This window comes from Coenobita brevimanus, chromosome 101, assembly GCF_032717465.1.
Source record: "Coenobita brevimanus isolate Jiangsu-jjx chromosome 101, ASM3271746v2, whole genome shotgun sequence".
In the NCBI taxonomy this organism is placed as follows: domain Eukaryota; kingdom Metazoa; phylum Arthropoda; class Malacostraca; order Decapoda; family Coenobitidae; genus Coenobita; species Coenobita brevimanus.
In genome coordinates, this window is record NC_137054.1 from 13349299 (window position 1) to 13366638 (window position 17340).

General features: G+C 44.3%; 1 protein-coding gene across 1 annotated transcript in view; it reads right to left on the reverse strand.

The window, feature by feature from the left end:
* Window positions 1-5224: 5224 nt before the first annotated feature.
* The window catches only part of LOC145414971 (uncharacterized), a 33865-nt gene continuing 21749 nt past the window's right edge, over window positions 5225-17340 (reverse strand). The window contains exon 3 of the mRNA XM_080284381.1: window positions 5225-5776. Within this exon, the coding sequence (XP_080140507.1) occupies window positions 5225-5776 (552 nt within the window). The remainder of the gene's footprint in view (window positions 5777-17340) is intronic.

A 17340-nucleotide genomic window follows, 5' to 3' on the forward strand; every position in this document is an offset into this window, starting at 1 on the left:
ACGGGGTAAATGATTATATTTAACCTCCACTGGTGCGAAAATTTCTCCTAAGGTATATACAATTGCCTGTTGGTATCAAGAATAGTAATGTACGTCCTCGGAGTGAGGGTCTCAAATTAGGTTAGGTTAGGTTAATTTAAGCTTCTTCCGTCTACTGCCACCTCCCTTTCCACTCCACAACCCATAACCTTCCAACAGTTGTGTAATGACTCCTTTGCCCCCTTCCATGTCCGCTCCCCCTCAAGACCATAGCCTCCCACTCTGCATCCCTCTCTTCTTCCTTCCTTTATTTCCCCTCACCCTCAGCTCCATAGCCCCCCACTCCGCATTCCTTTCTTCTTCCTCCCCTTCACTATCCCCTCTCTTCCACTTCACAATCCATAACCTTCCCGTTGTTTTGTAATGGCCCCTTCCTTCCATTCTCTATCCCCTCATCCTTCCCACTTCCCTCGCCCTCATCTCCATAGCCCTCCCCTCCGCAACTCTCCTCCAGTCCCTCCCTTCCACTCCACCACCCATAAGCTTCCCGTTGTTCTGTAATAACCTTTTCTCCCCTACATAGCCTACTCGTCCCTCACCCTCCATCCGTTTACACATCTCTATTATACCTGTTTATCTGTCGCCCTTATCAGGCTTCTCCGCTCCAATCTAATTACCAGCCTCAAAGAATCAAGAGTATATAGGTACAGCCTTCTATTCCCTTGGGCTAAGGGGAGCTCACTATACTCTCTTCACTTTAACTTGGCCTAATATTGTCTCCATGCCTTCTCTCGCGATACAGTGAATGGCCTCCTCGTCGCACAACACTCAAACCATTCCTCATATACTCTCACTTTGTCTCTTTGCATTGTTCTTAGTTTCCTCTCTTCATGCTCTTAATTTCCGGTCATTGGGCTATACTCTGTCCACTTTAACTTGACCTAAACTTGCCATCTGTCCATCTTCATTGCCGAGCTGGAACAAGAAATTGGCAGTAAAATATGATGCTTGTCACGAATAAATGCCGTGGAAATGATGTAGAGCCGTAGCATTGTCTTAATCTGCCAAGCAACACGAGAAATAAACTTTAAAAGGAGGTCGGACGAAACAAACCTCCTCTTACTTACTAGTTTTTTTTTTTTTCTTTGCACTGGGACATTTCACAAACCGTTCCAGAAGAGAGAGAAAATATTGTAATGTTTCCCTATGTCTGTCTTGAATATTGAGCTGTAACAAGAAATTATTACCAGAATACGGGAATAATCACGAAGAAATGTAATGAAAAGAACGTAGAGTCGAATTAATTGCCTTGTTCTGCCGTTGACTTACAGGAGGAATATGCTGCAAGAGGGCGAAGAAACCCACCAAGTAGAAGTGAATGAATTTAGGTGACAAAAAAAAATAATATTAATACTTAAGTCTTTGCTTGGTAGGATTTCTCTCAGCTGAACAATGTCACCTCCAGTCTTCGCCTATAGTGTATTTGTTGAAGTGTTATACGAGATGCCTATGAACTTTCTGATTCCTAGGCTATCTCAAAACTTGAAAAGTTCATTCGAAATTTATCCGAAATTTAAAATTAATGTGCAGACTATATCAGTTTGGACAAAATGATGTAGGGTGCCTTCTAAACCCACGGGAATATACTTTTTATTTTTAAATGCAGATCCCTAACCCCCTTTCATTGCATATGATGGCCAGGTGTATTCAGACTGGAGGGTTGATTTTGACTAGTAACGAAGGAGACTTATTTGTACCTCTTAACTAAGGCGCATCGAATTTTGTATGCATCTATTTCCTACAGTTCAAGCTTGAGAAAAAGGTGAGAAAAAGGTGAGAAAAAGGTGAGAAAAAATTGGCTAAAGTGTCTTAATATGGTAATTACGGGGGTTAAAGGATGTAGGACAAGGAGCATCATCATCATCATCATCATCGTCATTTTCATCATCCTTTTCCCTACAATCATCATCCTCATCATCATTTTTTTGCCAGATGAACTATAAGGCGCGAGACTGAATCAGCACTCTCCTTTATTTAGCCGTTCTTGCAAATATATATATATATATATATATATATATATATATATATATATATATATAGAGAGAGAGAGAGAGAGAGAGAGAGAGAGAGAGAGAGAGAGAGAGAGAGAGAGTGAATCAGCACTCTCCTTTATTGAGCCGTTCTTGCAAATATATATATATATATATATATATATATAGATAGATAGATAGATAGATAGATAGATAGATAGATAGATAGATAGATATAGATATATAGATAGATAGATATCTTTATTAGTAAGTCTTTGCCTGGATCTAAACGTATATGCAGTGCTTTATTTACACATTTATTTTTCTGTTTTAATGTTCATTGTTTTTAGATGAGCCTGGGGTTACAGCTACTACTACTACTACAACTACTACTGTTACTACCGTTACTACTACCACCATCATCATCACTGCTACTACGTTTAGCCAGGCAAAGACTAGATAGGCTACTACTGCTACCATCACCACCATCACTGCTACTACTATTTGTGTGTGTGTGTGTGTGTGTGTGTGTGTGTGTGTGTGTGTGTGTGTGTTTGCCACCACCACCACCACCACCACCACCACCACCACCACCACCACCAGCAGAATGCCACACTGGAGCTGCCTGGTTGTACAAAAGTCCCTCAGTCTTCTCCCCATGCCCCTACAGGAGGATGGTGGACTGCAGAAGAGCAGCTATGGCCTGCAGTCCACTAATTCATGTTTAGATGAGCCTGGGGTTACAGCTACTACTACTACTACAACTACTACTGTTACTACCGTTACTACTACCACCATCATCATCACTGCTACTACTGCCACTGCTTCTCTGCGACTGTTATCCATCCCTGTTTCTATTTCCTGTGTATCTATCTATCTGTTTATCTACCTATCTGTCCCAGTCTATCCATCTGCCTGTCTGTCCTGATCTTTATCTATCTATCCGTTTAAGTTTGTATGTTTCTCTTCCTATTTATCTGCGTCTGTCTGTCCATCTATCTGTCTTTCTGTCTGTCTGTCTATGTATCTATCTATTTATCTATATTTAGTTCTTTCTAAGGTTATCTGCCTACCTGTATATGTATTAGTATCTATCCTATCTGTCTATCTAGCATCAGTCTCATTTTACATAACAGTATTAAAATATTTATCAATCTCTTTATGTGTGAGGACGTCTATCTATACACCAGTAGAATATATGCGTCTACAGTACATACCTGAGTTTTGTATATATATTTGTGTGTGTGTGTGTGTGTGTAGAGAGAGAGAGAGAGTTGTTGTTGCTGTTGTTATTGTTGTTAGGTCCCCAGGCTCATCTGAACGTGAACCCGATGGACTGCAGGCTGAGGCTACATATCGCCGTCGGTCCACCATCATCCTTTCCGGGAACAGGGAGTTGAGCGATGCTTGTATGGCCGGACCGAGGAGACACCCATTTATATCGTCCCCCTTCAGCACCGATAAAAAATAATCACAGCAGCATTCACGATAACCAATATTTCTTTGATAATAAAAAGGATAAGCAATAATCAGTATATGAAAATGGATGATTAACAACCCATATATATAAGGAGAATAATTAATAACCAATTTATAAAAAGGATAAATAACAGCCAACATATAGCCGAAGAAAAGTTTATTATTTAAGTACATATTTTAAAACAATATCTCCACAGTAAACAATCATACATGTTCTTTCTATATATTTACAAGAAAAAATGCTCTCGACTCATCCTAAACCATTACCTTGAGGGATAAGTTTCGTTTAGGTGGCCCAAGAGCGATGAAAATGGCATAACCTAAGGTTTTTTTATTTTTTTTTTTTCGAACTGACGATTATTTTGGAATACTCTACAGGTCACGCCATTAATCTCTTCAGGACGATGATATACTTTTTAATTTACTATTGCTGCCACCAGACGATTTTTTTCAGATTTGAAGAAACTTGTCAGACTGGAGAGGTTAATTATTGTCTTCGTTAACTCCTTCACTACTGCGATTCTTCGTAAGTTGAATAAAATCGTCTTGTAGTAACTTAAATAAAGGAAAAAAAGACGTACCGTACTGAAGGGGTTAAATGTCTTCATAGCATACATACGCACATGCACATACATACACACACATACTTGACAGGTCGTACACATGATCACCGCTGGATATGTGCGTCGATGTGAGGGTACTTGACACCAGTCCTAGATTTATGTACATGAGCTAAGAATATCTACACAAACCAGCGCACATGATGGTTGAACGTGCACATAGGTAGTCACAAACGCACATATACATACAGACATACGTGATATATACACACTCATATAGCTTTAGTCTTCATCACGCTTATGCATACAAAAGTTTAATCTCCAACATATACATACACACGTAATCCCCAACACACACACACACACACACACACACACAAAACATTGCAGGGTGAACACACAAAACACTCATACGAACATTATCTCGAGTCTATACATTGCGCCATTGAACACAGAGCTCAGAACACACGTAGACGGAAGGAGAACACACCTGAAAACTGTGGCTTATTTTGTGCTGAGGATTTATGTCGTGGAATTATATTTTTTACGTTGTTTAAATTGACTGAGATGTACTAAAACTTCATTCAGTATTTGGTGAGGTATAAATAAAAAATCTGACCTTTCTACCTCGTTCCTGATTGCATGATGTAACGTAGAATGCAGGTCAGTCTTTTCCTATCCTTACGGGTGTATTGAGTTCGACCGTCGTAATAGTATACGGGTTCGCCTGCTCCTTCGCGTACCCAGTTTTGATAGTACGGACCTTTATTTCGTGCCAAGGAAGGTGTAACCCACGTCTTCTGTGTTCCGGCCATTTAAGCACAGGGTTGTATGTTGACTAGCACAGTGATGGGAGGGAGGGGAATGTGAAAGATTGATTGGTGGAAATAGGGTCGCTTGAAGGAATGGGGATAGTTCAGGACAGAGGAGGCGTGCATGGGAGAGAGGTGTACATTGTTAGAGTAAGGTAGGTAAATGGGGGGTATGAGGTAGGTAAGGAAGGTAGGCTAAGGCAGGTCGACACGCAAGGCGAGGTGGAGACAGGTAGGACACATAATGGGAGAGGCAGAGGAAGGGTGAGACAAAGAGACAGACATATGCAGGGGGAGACTGGTAGATAAAATGAGGCGGGTAGATAGAATGGGTGAGGAGGTAGGTAAAGGTGAGCGAGGCAGGTTAGGTAAGAATATCGGGACATTCGGTTGACAGTCTCCTTCTCTTAGCAGCGTGGTGGTCGTCGTGCGCAGGGGACAAGAGGAACGGGTGCTGGGGTGGGTCCAGGGGGTGTGAGGGGGCGGGAAGGTGGGCGGGGGGGTCCTGTGGGCGGGATAGGGTCTGCTCCTGAGGGTGGGAGGGGAGGGCGGGATCCTGAGAACAAGCGAGGGCGGCGGCGCGGTGCTGGGCGACGAGCGATTCGGGGCGCTTCGAGTCAGAGTCGCCGCTGGTCGCCATTTTAGCTGGGGAGAAAAACGAGAGATGGGGGGGCTGGGAAGGGGAGGTGCTGAGGGTGGGGGGTTGGTGTTCCCCCCCTCCTAGTTTCCCCTCACCCTCTCGTCCGCCCCCCACGCCCACATCGTCGTCGCTGCTGAGGTCCGGGTCGCGGGCGTCCTCGGTGTGGGCAGTATCGTGGGTGTGGTCGTGGGCGGGGTCGTCACGTAGTCGCCGTAGTCGCTCCTGCTCCTCTCTCTTCTGCTTCCGCCACTTGGCACGACGATTTTTGAACCACACCTGCAGGAGAAGAAAGAGAGCATGTTAACTTCAATCCTGTCATATAGTCTTAAACGTTGCAGTTGTCTCCTTACACCCTCGTTACAGTAAATTAATATGTCCCTGTGTGGTAGAGCAAGGATTCTGTGGGCCTGAACGATGTGTGTCTGGCCCATTTCGTAATTCTTCTTTGTCGTCCTTTGTTCTTGTATCTGGAACCTACTTCACGTTATCTCTAGACAGGAAAAAAAAAAAAAAAGGTGAAGATAATGACAAAACGGTAAATAATAATAATCATCATCATCATCTTTACCATCATCAACAACACCATCACCATCATCATCATGTCAACCCTAGTTTCCACGTAAAAGATGGGATAGGAATAAATGAATATATAAATAAATAAACTAAAAAAACATAAAACAAAAAATAGTGGGAGACCAGAGCAATGGCAACCTCCCCGACCCAACCTAACCAAACCGAACCAACCGCACCTCAGTGTATATTTCAGTCACAATTGATCTACGTAACACATGCCATCCTGAAAGTCTCACACGCTTCGCCATACCACACAAAACCCCCCGAGGACAGGAACTCACTCTAAGGCTGAATCAAATCGTCTGGCGGTAGCAAAAAACAAAAACAAAGAAGGAAAAACGAAAAAATAGTAGCCTTCCCACGTCCTGTTACGGGTTGACACATTTTTGCTTCCACGGTGACGCGTTCGAGATTTGGAAAAAAAAATTGAGGAAAAAAAATGTATATATAATTCTGGGGGTTAATTTCCTCTTCATTTCATCCATTAACTCGAGGATTTCCTGCTGTAGCTCACAATAAGTATCCACACGTTGTCCATTAGGCGTAAATAGGGCGTATGGGAGGCAGGTTTTACTATGTTACTGATACCTGTTTATTCCCTCGGTCAGGACAACGCTTCACACCATAATAATAATAATAATAATAATAATAATAATAAAAAGAATGAAAATGATAGTAATAGTGGCAGTAGTAGTAATCATCATCATCATCACCGCTACGTTTTTTTCACGTCACAAAATTACTTAAAATCATCTATAAAAACCCAAGTCACGAAAGAAAAGCTTACACGAAATCAATCAAAAAGTGCTCTAGATTTTAGCATCATTACCCAAACGTCTCTTTCCGATGGCTACTTGTACTCATGGATGTTGTGGCTCTAATGAATTTTTTTTTTACAGAAGATAGTAATTTGATAAAAAAAAAAAAATGTCCTTAGTCCCAGAGGTATCAATATTTCACTCCTCTATCAACATTTTTTTTTTAATTTGATGGAAAAATTTATCCTTCCTCTTTTTCTTATTTCCAATGTATAGGAATTAGTGGAGATTGTAGGTGATCCACAGCGACACGTGGAAATGTTGGATGAGAGAGAGAGAGAGGTTAGAACTCGAATTCTTTATTTTCTCTACCCTATTTCCGTCTCTTGCCCAAAAGTGGAGAGAGTGCCTAATACCTCCATCACATGCATGGCGTCTCTTCAGTGTGGAATAAAATCATGTGGCATTAGGAGAAAAAAATATCAGAGGTGACTGTGTTGGAAGAAATATAGCGACGCCTGTGTTATATCCATTGCACGTGTGTCAATATCATCACTACAACTTTGATCTGTATGCGCCTCATCTCTTCCATCCCCATTACCGCCATCATCACCAGCGGCCCTGTGCCATCACGCTGCCATCACATCAGCCTCATCAGCGACACTCGACATGACGCTACAGACGACCAATTAAAAACATCGTCCTTATTGCTGTCCCGCCCCTCCCTCCCCCCTCTGGTTTCATCTCACCCCCCTCCTCTCCCTTCTCTCACCCTCCCACAGCCCTCCTGCCTCTTCCTCATCTTCCCCCCTTCCCCTCCCCTCCTTCCTTCCTCCTCTTTTGCAGCCCCCCCTACCCTCCTGCCTCTTCCTCATCTACCCCCTCCTCTTTCACATCTCTCCCTCCGCCTCCATTGCATTTCCTCTTTGTCTCTCTCCTGTCCTGTTATTCTTCTGTATTCTTTGTGCCCTAGGTTTCAAGTTCTTTTCATTAAGTTCTTTTCTCAGTTCCCCCCCCCCCGCTCTCTCTCTCTCTCTCTCTCTCACTCTCTAAATCTCTAAATCCTCTTTATCACCCTTTATCACTGCTCTTTCATCATCTTTACTTTCTCTCTTTTTTAATTTCCCAGTTTTTCTCTTCTTTTAAACTGTCATCCTCTCATTTTCATTCAACCTCTAATCATCTTCCTCACCTCCTTGCCATCTCTCTCCCTAATCATCTTCCTCACCTCCTTGCCATCTCTCTCCCTAATCGTCTTCCTCACCTCCTTGCCATCTCTCTCCCTAATCGTCTTCCTCACCTTCTTGCCATCTCTCTCCTTCTTTTTCTCTTCCTTCCCTGTGCCCCCACCCCCTTTTACATTTCTTCCCTTCTTCCCCCCTTTCTCTCCCCTCCTCCTGTTCCCCCCTTATCCCTTCTTCTCTCCCCTTAACCCCTTCTTTCTCTTTCCTTCTTCCTCCTCCCCTCCTTACAACCCCTTCTCATCCCCACTTCATTTCCCCTTTTTCTCCACTTCTTTATCCCTCTACCTTCGTTTCATTCCTTTCCCACTTCTCCCACTTCTGCATTTCCCCCGCTTTGTAACTCCTTCTCTTCTTTACTTCCATGATCATCATCATCATCATCATCATCATCATCATCATGGCATTACCACCCGGCTCTCCCTTCCCTTTGCTCCCTTCCCTCTTCACCTTCCCTCTTTTAAACTCCTCCCTTTAACCATACCCCTCCTCTCCCCATCTTCACCACCCCTCTTCCTCTCCCCTCTCTCCCCCCTCTTCACCCCTCACTCCCCCTCCTGGTTTAACACACGGGCGCGTCATCATCATCACACTCCGTAAACACGCCCGCATTTTCAGTCCAGGATGCAATTAAATACTCATCCCGGTAATGCCCTGTGACGTTTATTAGGGAGAGAGGGAGAGAAGAGGGGGGGAAGGAAGAAGGGAGGAAAGGAGGGAGAGGAGAGAGGGAGGCGACAGAAAAAGGGGAGAGAAATTGGAGGAAGAGAAGGGAGAAAAGATTAGGATGCAAGGAGAAGGTGAGGAATGGAAGGAAAGAGAAATGCAGAAGAGAAAAGAAGGGAATGAGAGGATAGGAGAAGAAAGGGGAGAAGAGAGAAAGACAGACAAGAAAGGAAGGGGAGAAGGATAGGAAGAGGAGAAAAGGGAAAAAGAGAGAAGAAGGAGGAGGGAAAAGAAGGGAAGAAGAGAAAGATAGAAGGATTAATGGAAAGGGAAGATAGAGAAGAGGGAGAGGAAAGGAGAGAGAGAGGAGACGAAATATGGAATAGGGAGGAGGAAGAGAGGAAGAATAGTGCATGACATGTGTGAATGAAGGAAATAGTCAGACTGGGAAAAGCAGAAAAAAAATAAAGGGACACTCTCCGACAAGGGCAACGCCATCCCGGATCCAGAATCTGTAGTACGATCCATATCTGTCCCAAAAGTTAATCGATTGTTCCTTGGGACGTGGGCTATCTATCTACCAAATTTGGTACAAATCTCTCTTTTAGTTTGAGAGTAATCCTGCGAACAGACAAACAAATAGTCAAACAAACATACAGGAGTGAAAACATACTCTCCTTGTCGGATAGAAAATTTATGGTTAGGAAGAGGGAAAGCATAGGAGAAAGAAGGAACTGGAGAGACAGACAGACAGACAGACAGACAGACACACACACACACACACACACACACACACACACACACACACACACACACACACACACACACACACACACACACACACACACACACACACACACACACAAACACACACACAGGAAGAGAGAGAGAATCTGGAAACCCAAGGGGGAAAAAGTGAACCGAAAATAGAGAGAACGATAGAGAATGGAAGGAGAGAGAAGGAGATATGAAGATGAAACAATCTCAGTGTAGATTAAATTGCACTAAGAAAAATATGCAATAATACTGATAATACGAAGCTGATACTGTATGATCTGGGAAAATACAGTCGAACCATCCCGTTACAAGAAGTTACGTATAATCATAATGAAATCCAGTATAGCGGTACAAAAAATAAAATAAATACATAAATAAAGGAAAGATAAAAGAAAATGAAAAACCTTCTTAACTAGAGGGGGGATAATGGAGAATATTTTTTTTATATTTACAGAGGGTTTTGTTTTCCCATAGGCGAATGAGACTGTCTGGGGTAAGCTGGAATGTGCTAAAAAGGCGTCTTGGTACTGAAAGAGACGAAGCTGTTATGTTCGTGGAGAGAGAGAGAGAGAGAGAGAGAGAGATGACGAAGGACGAGACTAGAGCGAGGAAAGAGTGGGGGGAGGGGGACAGGTGGTGAGGAGAGAGGGGGCATTAGAAGGGAGGCAGTGGGGGGTGGGGGAAGAGGGGAGGGAGGAGAGGAAAGCGTTAACCAACTAACTAACCGCTGATGCGTGCTAACTGGTGTGTGTGTGTGTGTGTGTGTGTGTGTGTGTGTGTGTGTGTGTGAATACTTCTCTGTGTGCACGTGTCTACTTATGTGTTTTGCGCATGTGCATATATATTGCTGCAGTCTATATTCCTCGAAAATTTGTTCCTGCAGGAATTCAGAAAAAAAATATATATATATATATATATATATATATATATATATATATATATATATATATATATATATATATATATATATATATATATATATATATATATATATATGTATACAGACATCAAATATTTCTGATGAGAACGTTCTGCCAAGTAGGAATGTATACAGATATGCAGCGACATGGAAATATGTATGTCTACACACGAGTGTATCCTGTGCGTACGTGTATGTGACGGCCCTCTATGTGTGTGTGTGTGTGTGTGTGTGTGCGGGGCTGCGTGTGATCATCAGAGTGGCAGCAATGTAAACTGACTGGCCAATTAGCGATCACGGCGGCTGGAGGGACTAATTGGCCAGTGACAAACTTTGAGTCCGGCCAGGTAATGTGACAAAGACGGGGTTGGCGCCAGCTAGAGCGAGCACGCTTTAATTTGACCCCCTGCACCCACTACAATTTAATTTTCAGAGTCGAGCCGGTCCGCACCCTTCCATCTACCCCCTCGCCGCCCCTTCCACCCCTTCCATGATACCCCCCTTTGTCTCCCTTCCCTCCCAAACCCTCCACTATTCCCCTTTCCCTCCTTCCCCCTCTCTCCATTCCATTCTCTCACTCGTTCACTTGCCCTGTCTCACTCTGTCTCTATCTCACTGGCTTTATCTTACTTGCTCACGCGCTCACTCACTCCGGCTGACTGGATGGTTTCGAAATAGAAGGTTAGGTAGAGGCGGCTGGGAATTGACAGAGAGGCGACAGATAAATTGATGGATGCAGATCAATAGATGCAAAGCGATGGATGCTAGACAAAGAGAGAGACAGACAGACAGACAGAGACAGGGAGAGACAGACAGAGACACAGATAAACAAACAAACAGAGGGGGTGACTGATCAAGAGCAGTATCCAATAGATGTGCAGATAGATAAACCAGACAGAGATGCTGCAGAGACAAACGCATTGCTTAAATATGAGATAGATAGAGACAGAGAATTCACTGAGAGTAGTAGCCAATAGATATGCAGATTGGCGGATATACTGTACATAATTTTATTGATAGATGTAAATTGATAGGAGATAGGCAAGGTGAATGGCTCCGAATAGAAGGAAGGGTAAAGAGAGAGAGAGAGAGAGAGAGCGATACTCAACTGATGTGCGATAGATTAGTTGAGAGAGACTAATAGATATACAGGAATGGGTGATGGACTAACGGTGTGAAGAGAGAGAGAGAGAGAGAGAGAGAGAATTTTCACAACTCCTTCATTAAATACAATAGCTCTTTCCACGTCATTTTTGCCTCCACAGGACAATTTAAGATTCTGAGTGATAGGAAAGGGAAGAGATTCGGTTTACTGAGGCAACATTTTATTATCCTTAGTACGATATCATTAATTTTCGTTCTTGCTTTCTCCAGACGACTTTATTCAGCTGGGGAGGAGACGGATAGCGAACCTGAAGTATTTTGATCAAGGCCAGTAACTCTCTCTCTCTCTCTGTCTCTCTCTCCAAGGCTGAATAAAATCGTCTGGTGGTAACAAGAACGATATGAAAGTCACTGTACCAAAGATATTGAATAAAGAGATAGAGATAAATAAACTGTACAGAATGGAAGAGAAGTAGATTAACACATACAAAGATAGATAGGCAGACAGATAGATAGATAGATATACATAGATAGACAGACATAAAAGAGGGAAAGCCGAGATATAGAGATGCAATTAAGGGACAGGGAGAGTAACAGGGCTAGTGGGATTGAATGAGAGAGAGAGAGAGAGAGAGAGAGATGAAAACCGTGAAAACGAGAGAGGCAATAAAACGAAAAGAATGGAGAGAGAGAGAGAGAGAGAGAGAGAGAGAGAGAGAGAGAGAGAGAGAGAGAGGGAGGAAAACCATGAAAGTAAAAAAAAGTAATAAAACGAGAAGAATGAAGGAAAAATAAATCTACCGTGTATACATAACAAGAGTTAAAAATATGAACGAAGATTGTGAAGATGGAGATATTTAAGAAAACGAAAAGGGATGAAAAAGTAAAGAAAAAAATATATGTAACTTTATTCGAAGAACGAATTTTGGGTGAGATGGAAATGTGAAGGGAAGACCGTGAAGGAAAAAGACGTGAGAAAACGAGAGGGATGAAGAAGAGGAAGACAAAAATGGATGTAGTTAAACGAAAGAAGAATTTTTGAGAGACGTGGTAACACAGAGAGAGAATGAAAGAAATGAGGAAAAGAAAATTGGCAGGAAAAACAGACCATTGGACAGAAAGCAAAATGAGAGAGAGAGAGAGAGAGAGAGGCTATTAACTATCACGACAGCTTCTTCAAGTCGCCATTCTCACATCTCTACAATCTTTTGCTGTAATTTATTGTTATTCATTTATTTATTTATTTATTTATTTATTATTATTATTATTATTATTATTATTATTATTTATTATTATTATTTTGCCGCAACCCCAATATTTCATTCAGCTCTGGCGAGACATTATGAAGAGGCTGTTAGAGAATAACGTGGTTTAATACCTTCGCTACAAGAGTTTTCCCATAACTTTAGGAAAATCGTGTGGAGGAGGGACGAATTAGAGATACTTATCGGGACAGAAGGCGTTAATTCTTGCTATCCCCAGATGATTATACTTACCTGAAGGGGAGTTACTAGATTTTGTTGCCTCGTCTTAGCAAAACGTCTTTCCTAAGCTAGAAAGAGAGAGAGACAGACAGACAGACAGACAGACAGACAGACAGACAGACAGACAGAGACAAAGAGACAGACAGACAAACAGAGGATCGTCTGCTGGCTACAGAAATTAATGCTGTGACTTTATCGTACTGAAAGGGTTTAAATAGCACAGTGCACTTTAATCGGTAAGTATATTTCCATCAACAGGTACACTATACCCCGTTTACTCTAACATGGCCTAAAATGCCACCTCTCCATCTTGAATTCTAAGCTGTTTCGAGAGACAAGCACAAAATATGATGCCAGTCACGAAGAAGTGCTATGGAAAGAATATAGAGCCACAGCCATGTCCTTTTCTGCCAACGAGTTGTGTGAAATAAACTGCAAAAGAACGAGAATCTGGGCCAAGTTAGAGTAAAACGAGTATAGTTTTACGACGGGCCCTTAGAATTTCTGTCAAACGAATAAAATAATCTGGTGTTTGCCCAATACTCGAAATGCCTCTTGGACTCAAAGATTTACTCTTAGATAAATTATTTCTTCAAGTTTCTTAACCTGAATTAAATCATCCAAGTCCTTTCGTAGTAGCTTTTAAGCCTGAGTACAGTGCCGAAGTGCATCTATAACAGCGACTAGATATAAAAACTGCTAGATAGATGCGGGACCATCAGATTAGGAATGTGGGGCTACGCTAAAGGCAATGGAAGTCAACCTTCTCGCGTCCGAAAATCTTTAGAGGGTGACTAACTGACAAGGACACTCCCAGAGATGCCCCTGTGTCCATAAAGATTAAAGAGACAGTCGTATGGTCACGAATATATAGAATTAACCCCTTCAGTGCGAGAGGTCTCCAATAAGGTGAATAGTATCATTAAAAAAAAAAAAAAAAAAAAGGAAGGAGAGAAGTAAAGAAAGAAAATAAAAAATAAATGAATGAAAGATGGAATGAAAGAAAAAGAAAGAAAGAATAGTCATCGTAGTGAAGGAGCACCGGACAAAGAAGAAAACATGACACTCAATTCACAAAAACACACCAGAATGAAGTAATACGAAAGAACCATCCGTCAAGGCGACCCAGCACAATACATAAATATATATACACAAACACGCACAGCCTCCCTCATATAAACACCCGCGTATGGAGTTAATGAACGTAATCAAACCAGCTAATGACCTAATTTACCTACACGGCGGGGGTTCCAATAGTAATTAATATTCCAATGCGTAATATCATATCCCTGGATCACAATAACACACTTTATTTCAGCCCCCCCTGGTTGTGTGCTCGCTCGTGTTATGTTTACTCTCTCTCTCTCTCTCTCTCTCTCTCTCTCTCTCTCTCTCTCTCTCTCTCTCTCTCTCTCTAGTGTTTTTCGTTGTGTTGCACCTGGTTATTATTTTGGGATGTGATTTTACCTGCTGATTAGATTGTAATATTGTTGTGTGTGTGTGTGTGTGTGTGTGTGTGTGTGTGTGTGTGTATGTGTGTATTCTTGCACTACCTGATTTCTACTGTGTTAGGATGTAGTGTAGTAGGATTGTTTCGATCTGGAGTGGTGTTGTGTAGTGTTATCTCTGTTTTGTGTGGTGATTATGGTGTGGTGATGTTGTGGTGTCGACGTTGTGGTGATCCGTGGGCACGTGGGTGAGCCTTGTCCATCAGAAAGATGTGGATGTGATGATATGATGACAGCTTGTGTATGTGATGTGGTGAGGATGTTGTGGTGACTGTATGGAGGTGAAAAAATGGTGAAGTGATGGCGTGGTGAATGTGCGTCGTTGTGGTGATGGCATATTGGTGTTGTGGTGGTGATGGCGTGTTGGTGTTGTGGTGGTGATAGCGTGTTGGTGTTGTTGTGGCGTTGGCGTGTTGGTGTTGTGGTGGTGATGGTGTGTTGGTGTTGTGGTGGTGATGGCATATTGATGTTGTGGTGGTGATGGCGTGTTGGTGTTGTGGTGGTGATAGCGTGTTGGTGTTGTGGTGGTGATGGTGTGTTGGTGTTGTGGTGGTGATGGCATATTGATGTTGTGGTGGTGATGGCGTGTTGGTGTTGTGGTGGTGATAGCGTGTTGGTGTTGTGGTGGCGTTGGCGTGTTGGTGTTGTGGTGGTGATGGCAGTTGGTGTTGTGATGGTGATGGCGTGTTGGTGTTGTGGTGGTGATGGCGTGTTGGTGTTGTGGTGGTGATGGCAGTTGGTGTTGTGATGGTGATGGCGTGTTGGTGTTGTGGTGGTGATGGCGTGTTGGTGTTGTGGTGGTGATGGCGTGTTGGTGTTGTGGTGGTGATGGCGTGTTGGTGTTGTGGTGGTGATGGCGCGTTGATGTTGTGGTGTTGATGGCGTGTCGGTGTTGTGGTGGTGATGGCGTGTCGGTGCTGTGGTGGTGATGGCGTGTTGGTGTTGTGGTGGTGATGGCGCGTTGATGTTGTGGTGTTGATGGCGTGTCGGTGTTGTGGTGGTGATGGCGTGTCGGTGCTGTGGTGGTGATGGCGTGTTGGTGTTGTGGTGGTGATGGCGTGTTGGTGTTGTGGTGGTGATGGCGTGTCGGTGCTGTGATGCTGATGGCGTGTTGGTGCTGTGGTGCTGATGGCGTGTTGGTGTTGTGGTGCTGATGGCGTGTTGGTGTTGTGGTGCTGATGGCGTGTTGGTGTTGTGGTGCTGATGGCGTGTTGGTGGTGTGGTGTTGATGGCGTGTTGGTGTTGTGGTGGTGATGGCGTGTTGGTGGTGTGGTGGTGATGGCGTGTTGGTGTTGTGGTGCTGATGGCGTGTTGGTGTTGTGGTGCTGATGGCGTGTTGGTGGTGTGGTGGTGATGGCGTGTTGGTGTTGTGGTGTTGATGGCGTGTTGGTGGTGTGGTGGTGATGGCGTGTTGGCGTTGTGGTGGTGATGGCGTGTTGGTGTTGTGGTGGTGATGGCGTGTTGGTGTTGTGGTGGTGATGGCGTGTTGGTGTTGTGGTGGTGATGGCGTGTTGGTGTTGTGGTGGTGATGGCGTGTTGGTGTTGTGGTGGTGATGGCGTGTTGGTGTTGTGGTGGTGATGGCGTGTTGGTGGTGTGGTGGTGATGGCGTGTTGGTGTTGTGGTGGTGATGGCGTGTTGGTGTTGTGGTGGTGATGGCTTGTTGGTGTTGTGGTGCTGATGGCGTGTTGGTGTTGTGGTGGTGATGGCGCGTTGATGTTGTGGTGTTGATGGCGTGTCGGTGTTGTGGTGGTGATGGCGTGTCGGTGCTGTGGTGGTGATGGCGTGTTGGTGTTGTGGTGGTGATGGCGTGTTGGTGTTGTGGTGGTGATGGCGTGTCGGTGCTGTGATGCTGATGGCGTGTTGGTGTTGTGGTGCTGATGGCGTGTTGGTGTTGTGGTGCTGATGGCGTGTTGGTGCTGTGGTGCTGATGGCGTGTTGGTGTTGTGGTGCTGATGGCGTGTTGGTGTTGTGGTGGTGATGGCGTGTTGGTGTTGTGGTGCTGATGGCGTGTTGGTGGTGTGGTGTTGATGGCGTGTTGGTGTTGTGGTGGTGATGGCGTGTTGGTGGTGTGGTGGTGATGGCGTGTTGGTGTTGTGGTGCTGATGGCGTGTTGGTGTTGTGGTGCTGATGGCGTGTTGGTGGTGTGGTGGTGATGGCGTGTTGGTGTTGTGGTGTTGATGGCGTGTTGGTGGTGTGGTGGTGATGGCGTGTTGGCGTTGTGGTGGTGATGGCGTGTTGGTGTTGTGGTGGTGATGGCGTGTTGGTGTTGTGGTGGTGATGGCGTGTTGGTGTTGTGGTGGTGATGGCGTGTTGGTGTTGTGGTGTTGATGGCGTGTTGGTGTTGTGGTGGTGATGGCGTGTTGGTGGTGTGGTGGTGATGGCGTGTTGGTGTTGTGGTGGTGATGGCGTGTTGGTGTTGTGGTGGTGATGGCGTGTTGTTGTGGTGGTGATGGCGTGGACACTGTTGGTGGTCCTTGTCGATCAGGGGGGGATTAGTCTGCCCCGCTTAGCCCCGCCCTCACCCTCCGCCCTCCCTCCCTCCCTGGTCCTGTAACCTCCCCTGTCACCCAGACTCCTCCCTCTTTTGTCCTGCGACTTGCCCTGCACCTAAGTATCCTGCCTTGTCCTGCAATTCTATGATTTTTTTATTTTTGCCTTGTCCTTCCTTTTCAATCCTTTTCTTGCCATGCCCTTCCTTCTCTTGCCTTGTCCTGTCTTTTTCCCCTTGTCCTGCCCTGCTGTGTCCTTCCCACCCTCCCTCTCCCACAAAAGCTCCTCCCCTCTTTGTCCTGCCCCTCCTTGTCATTCC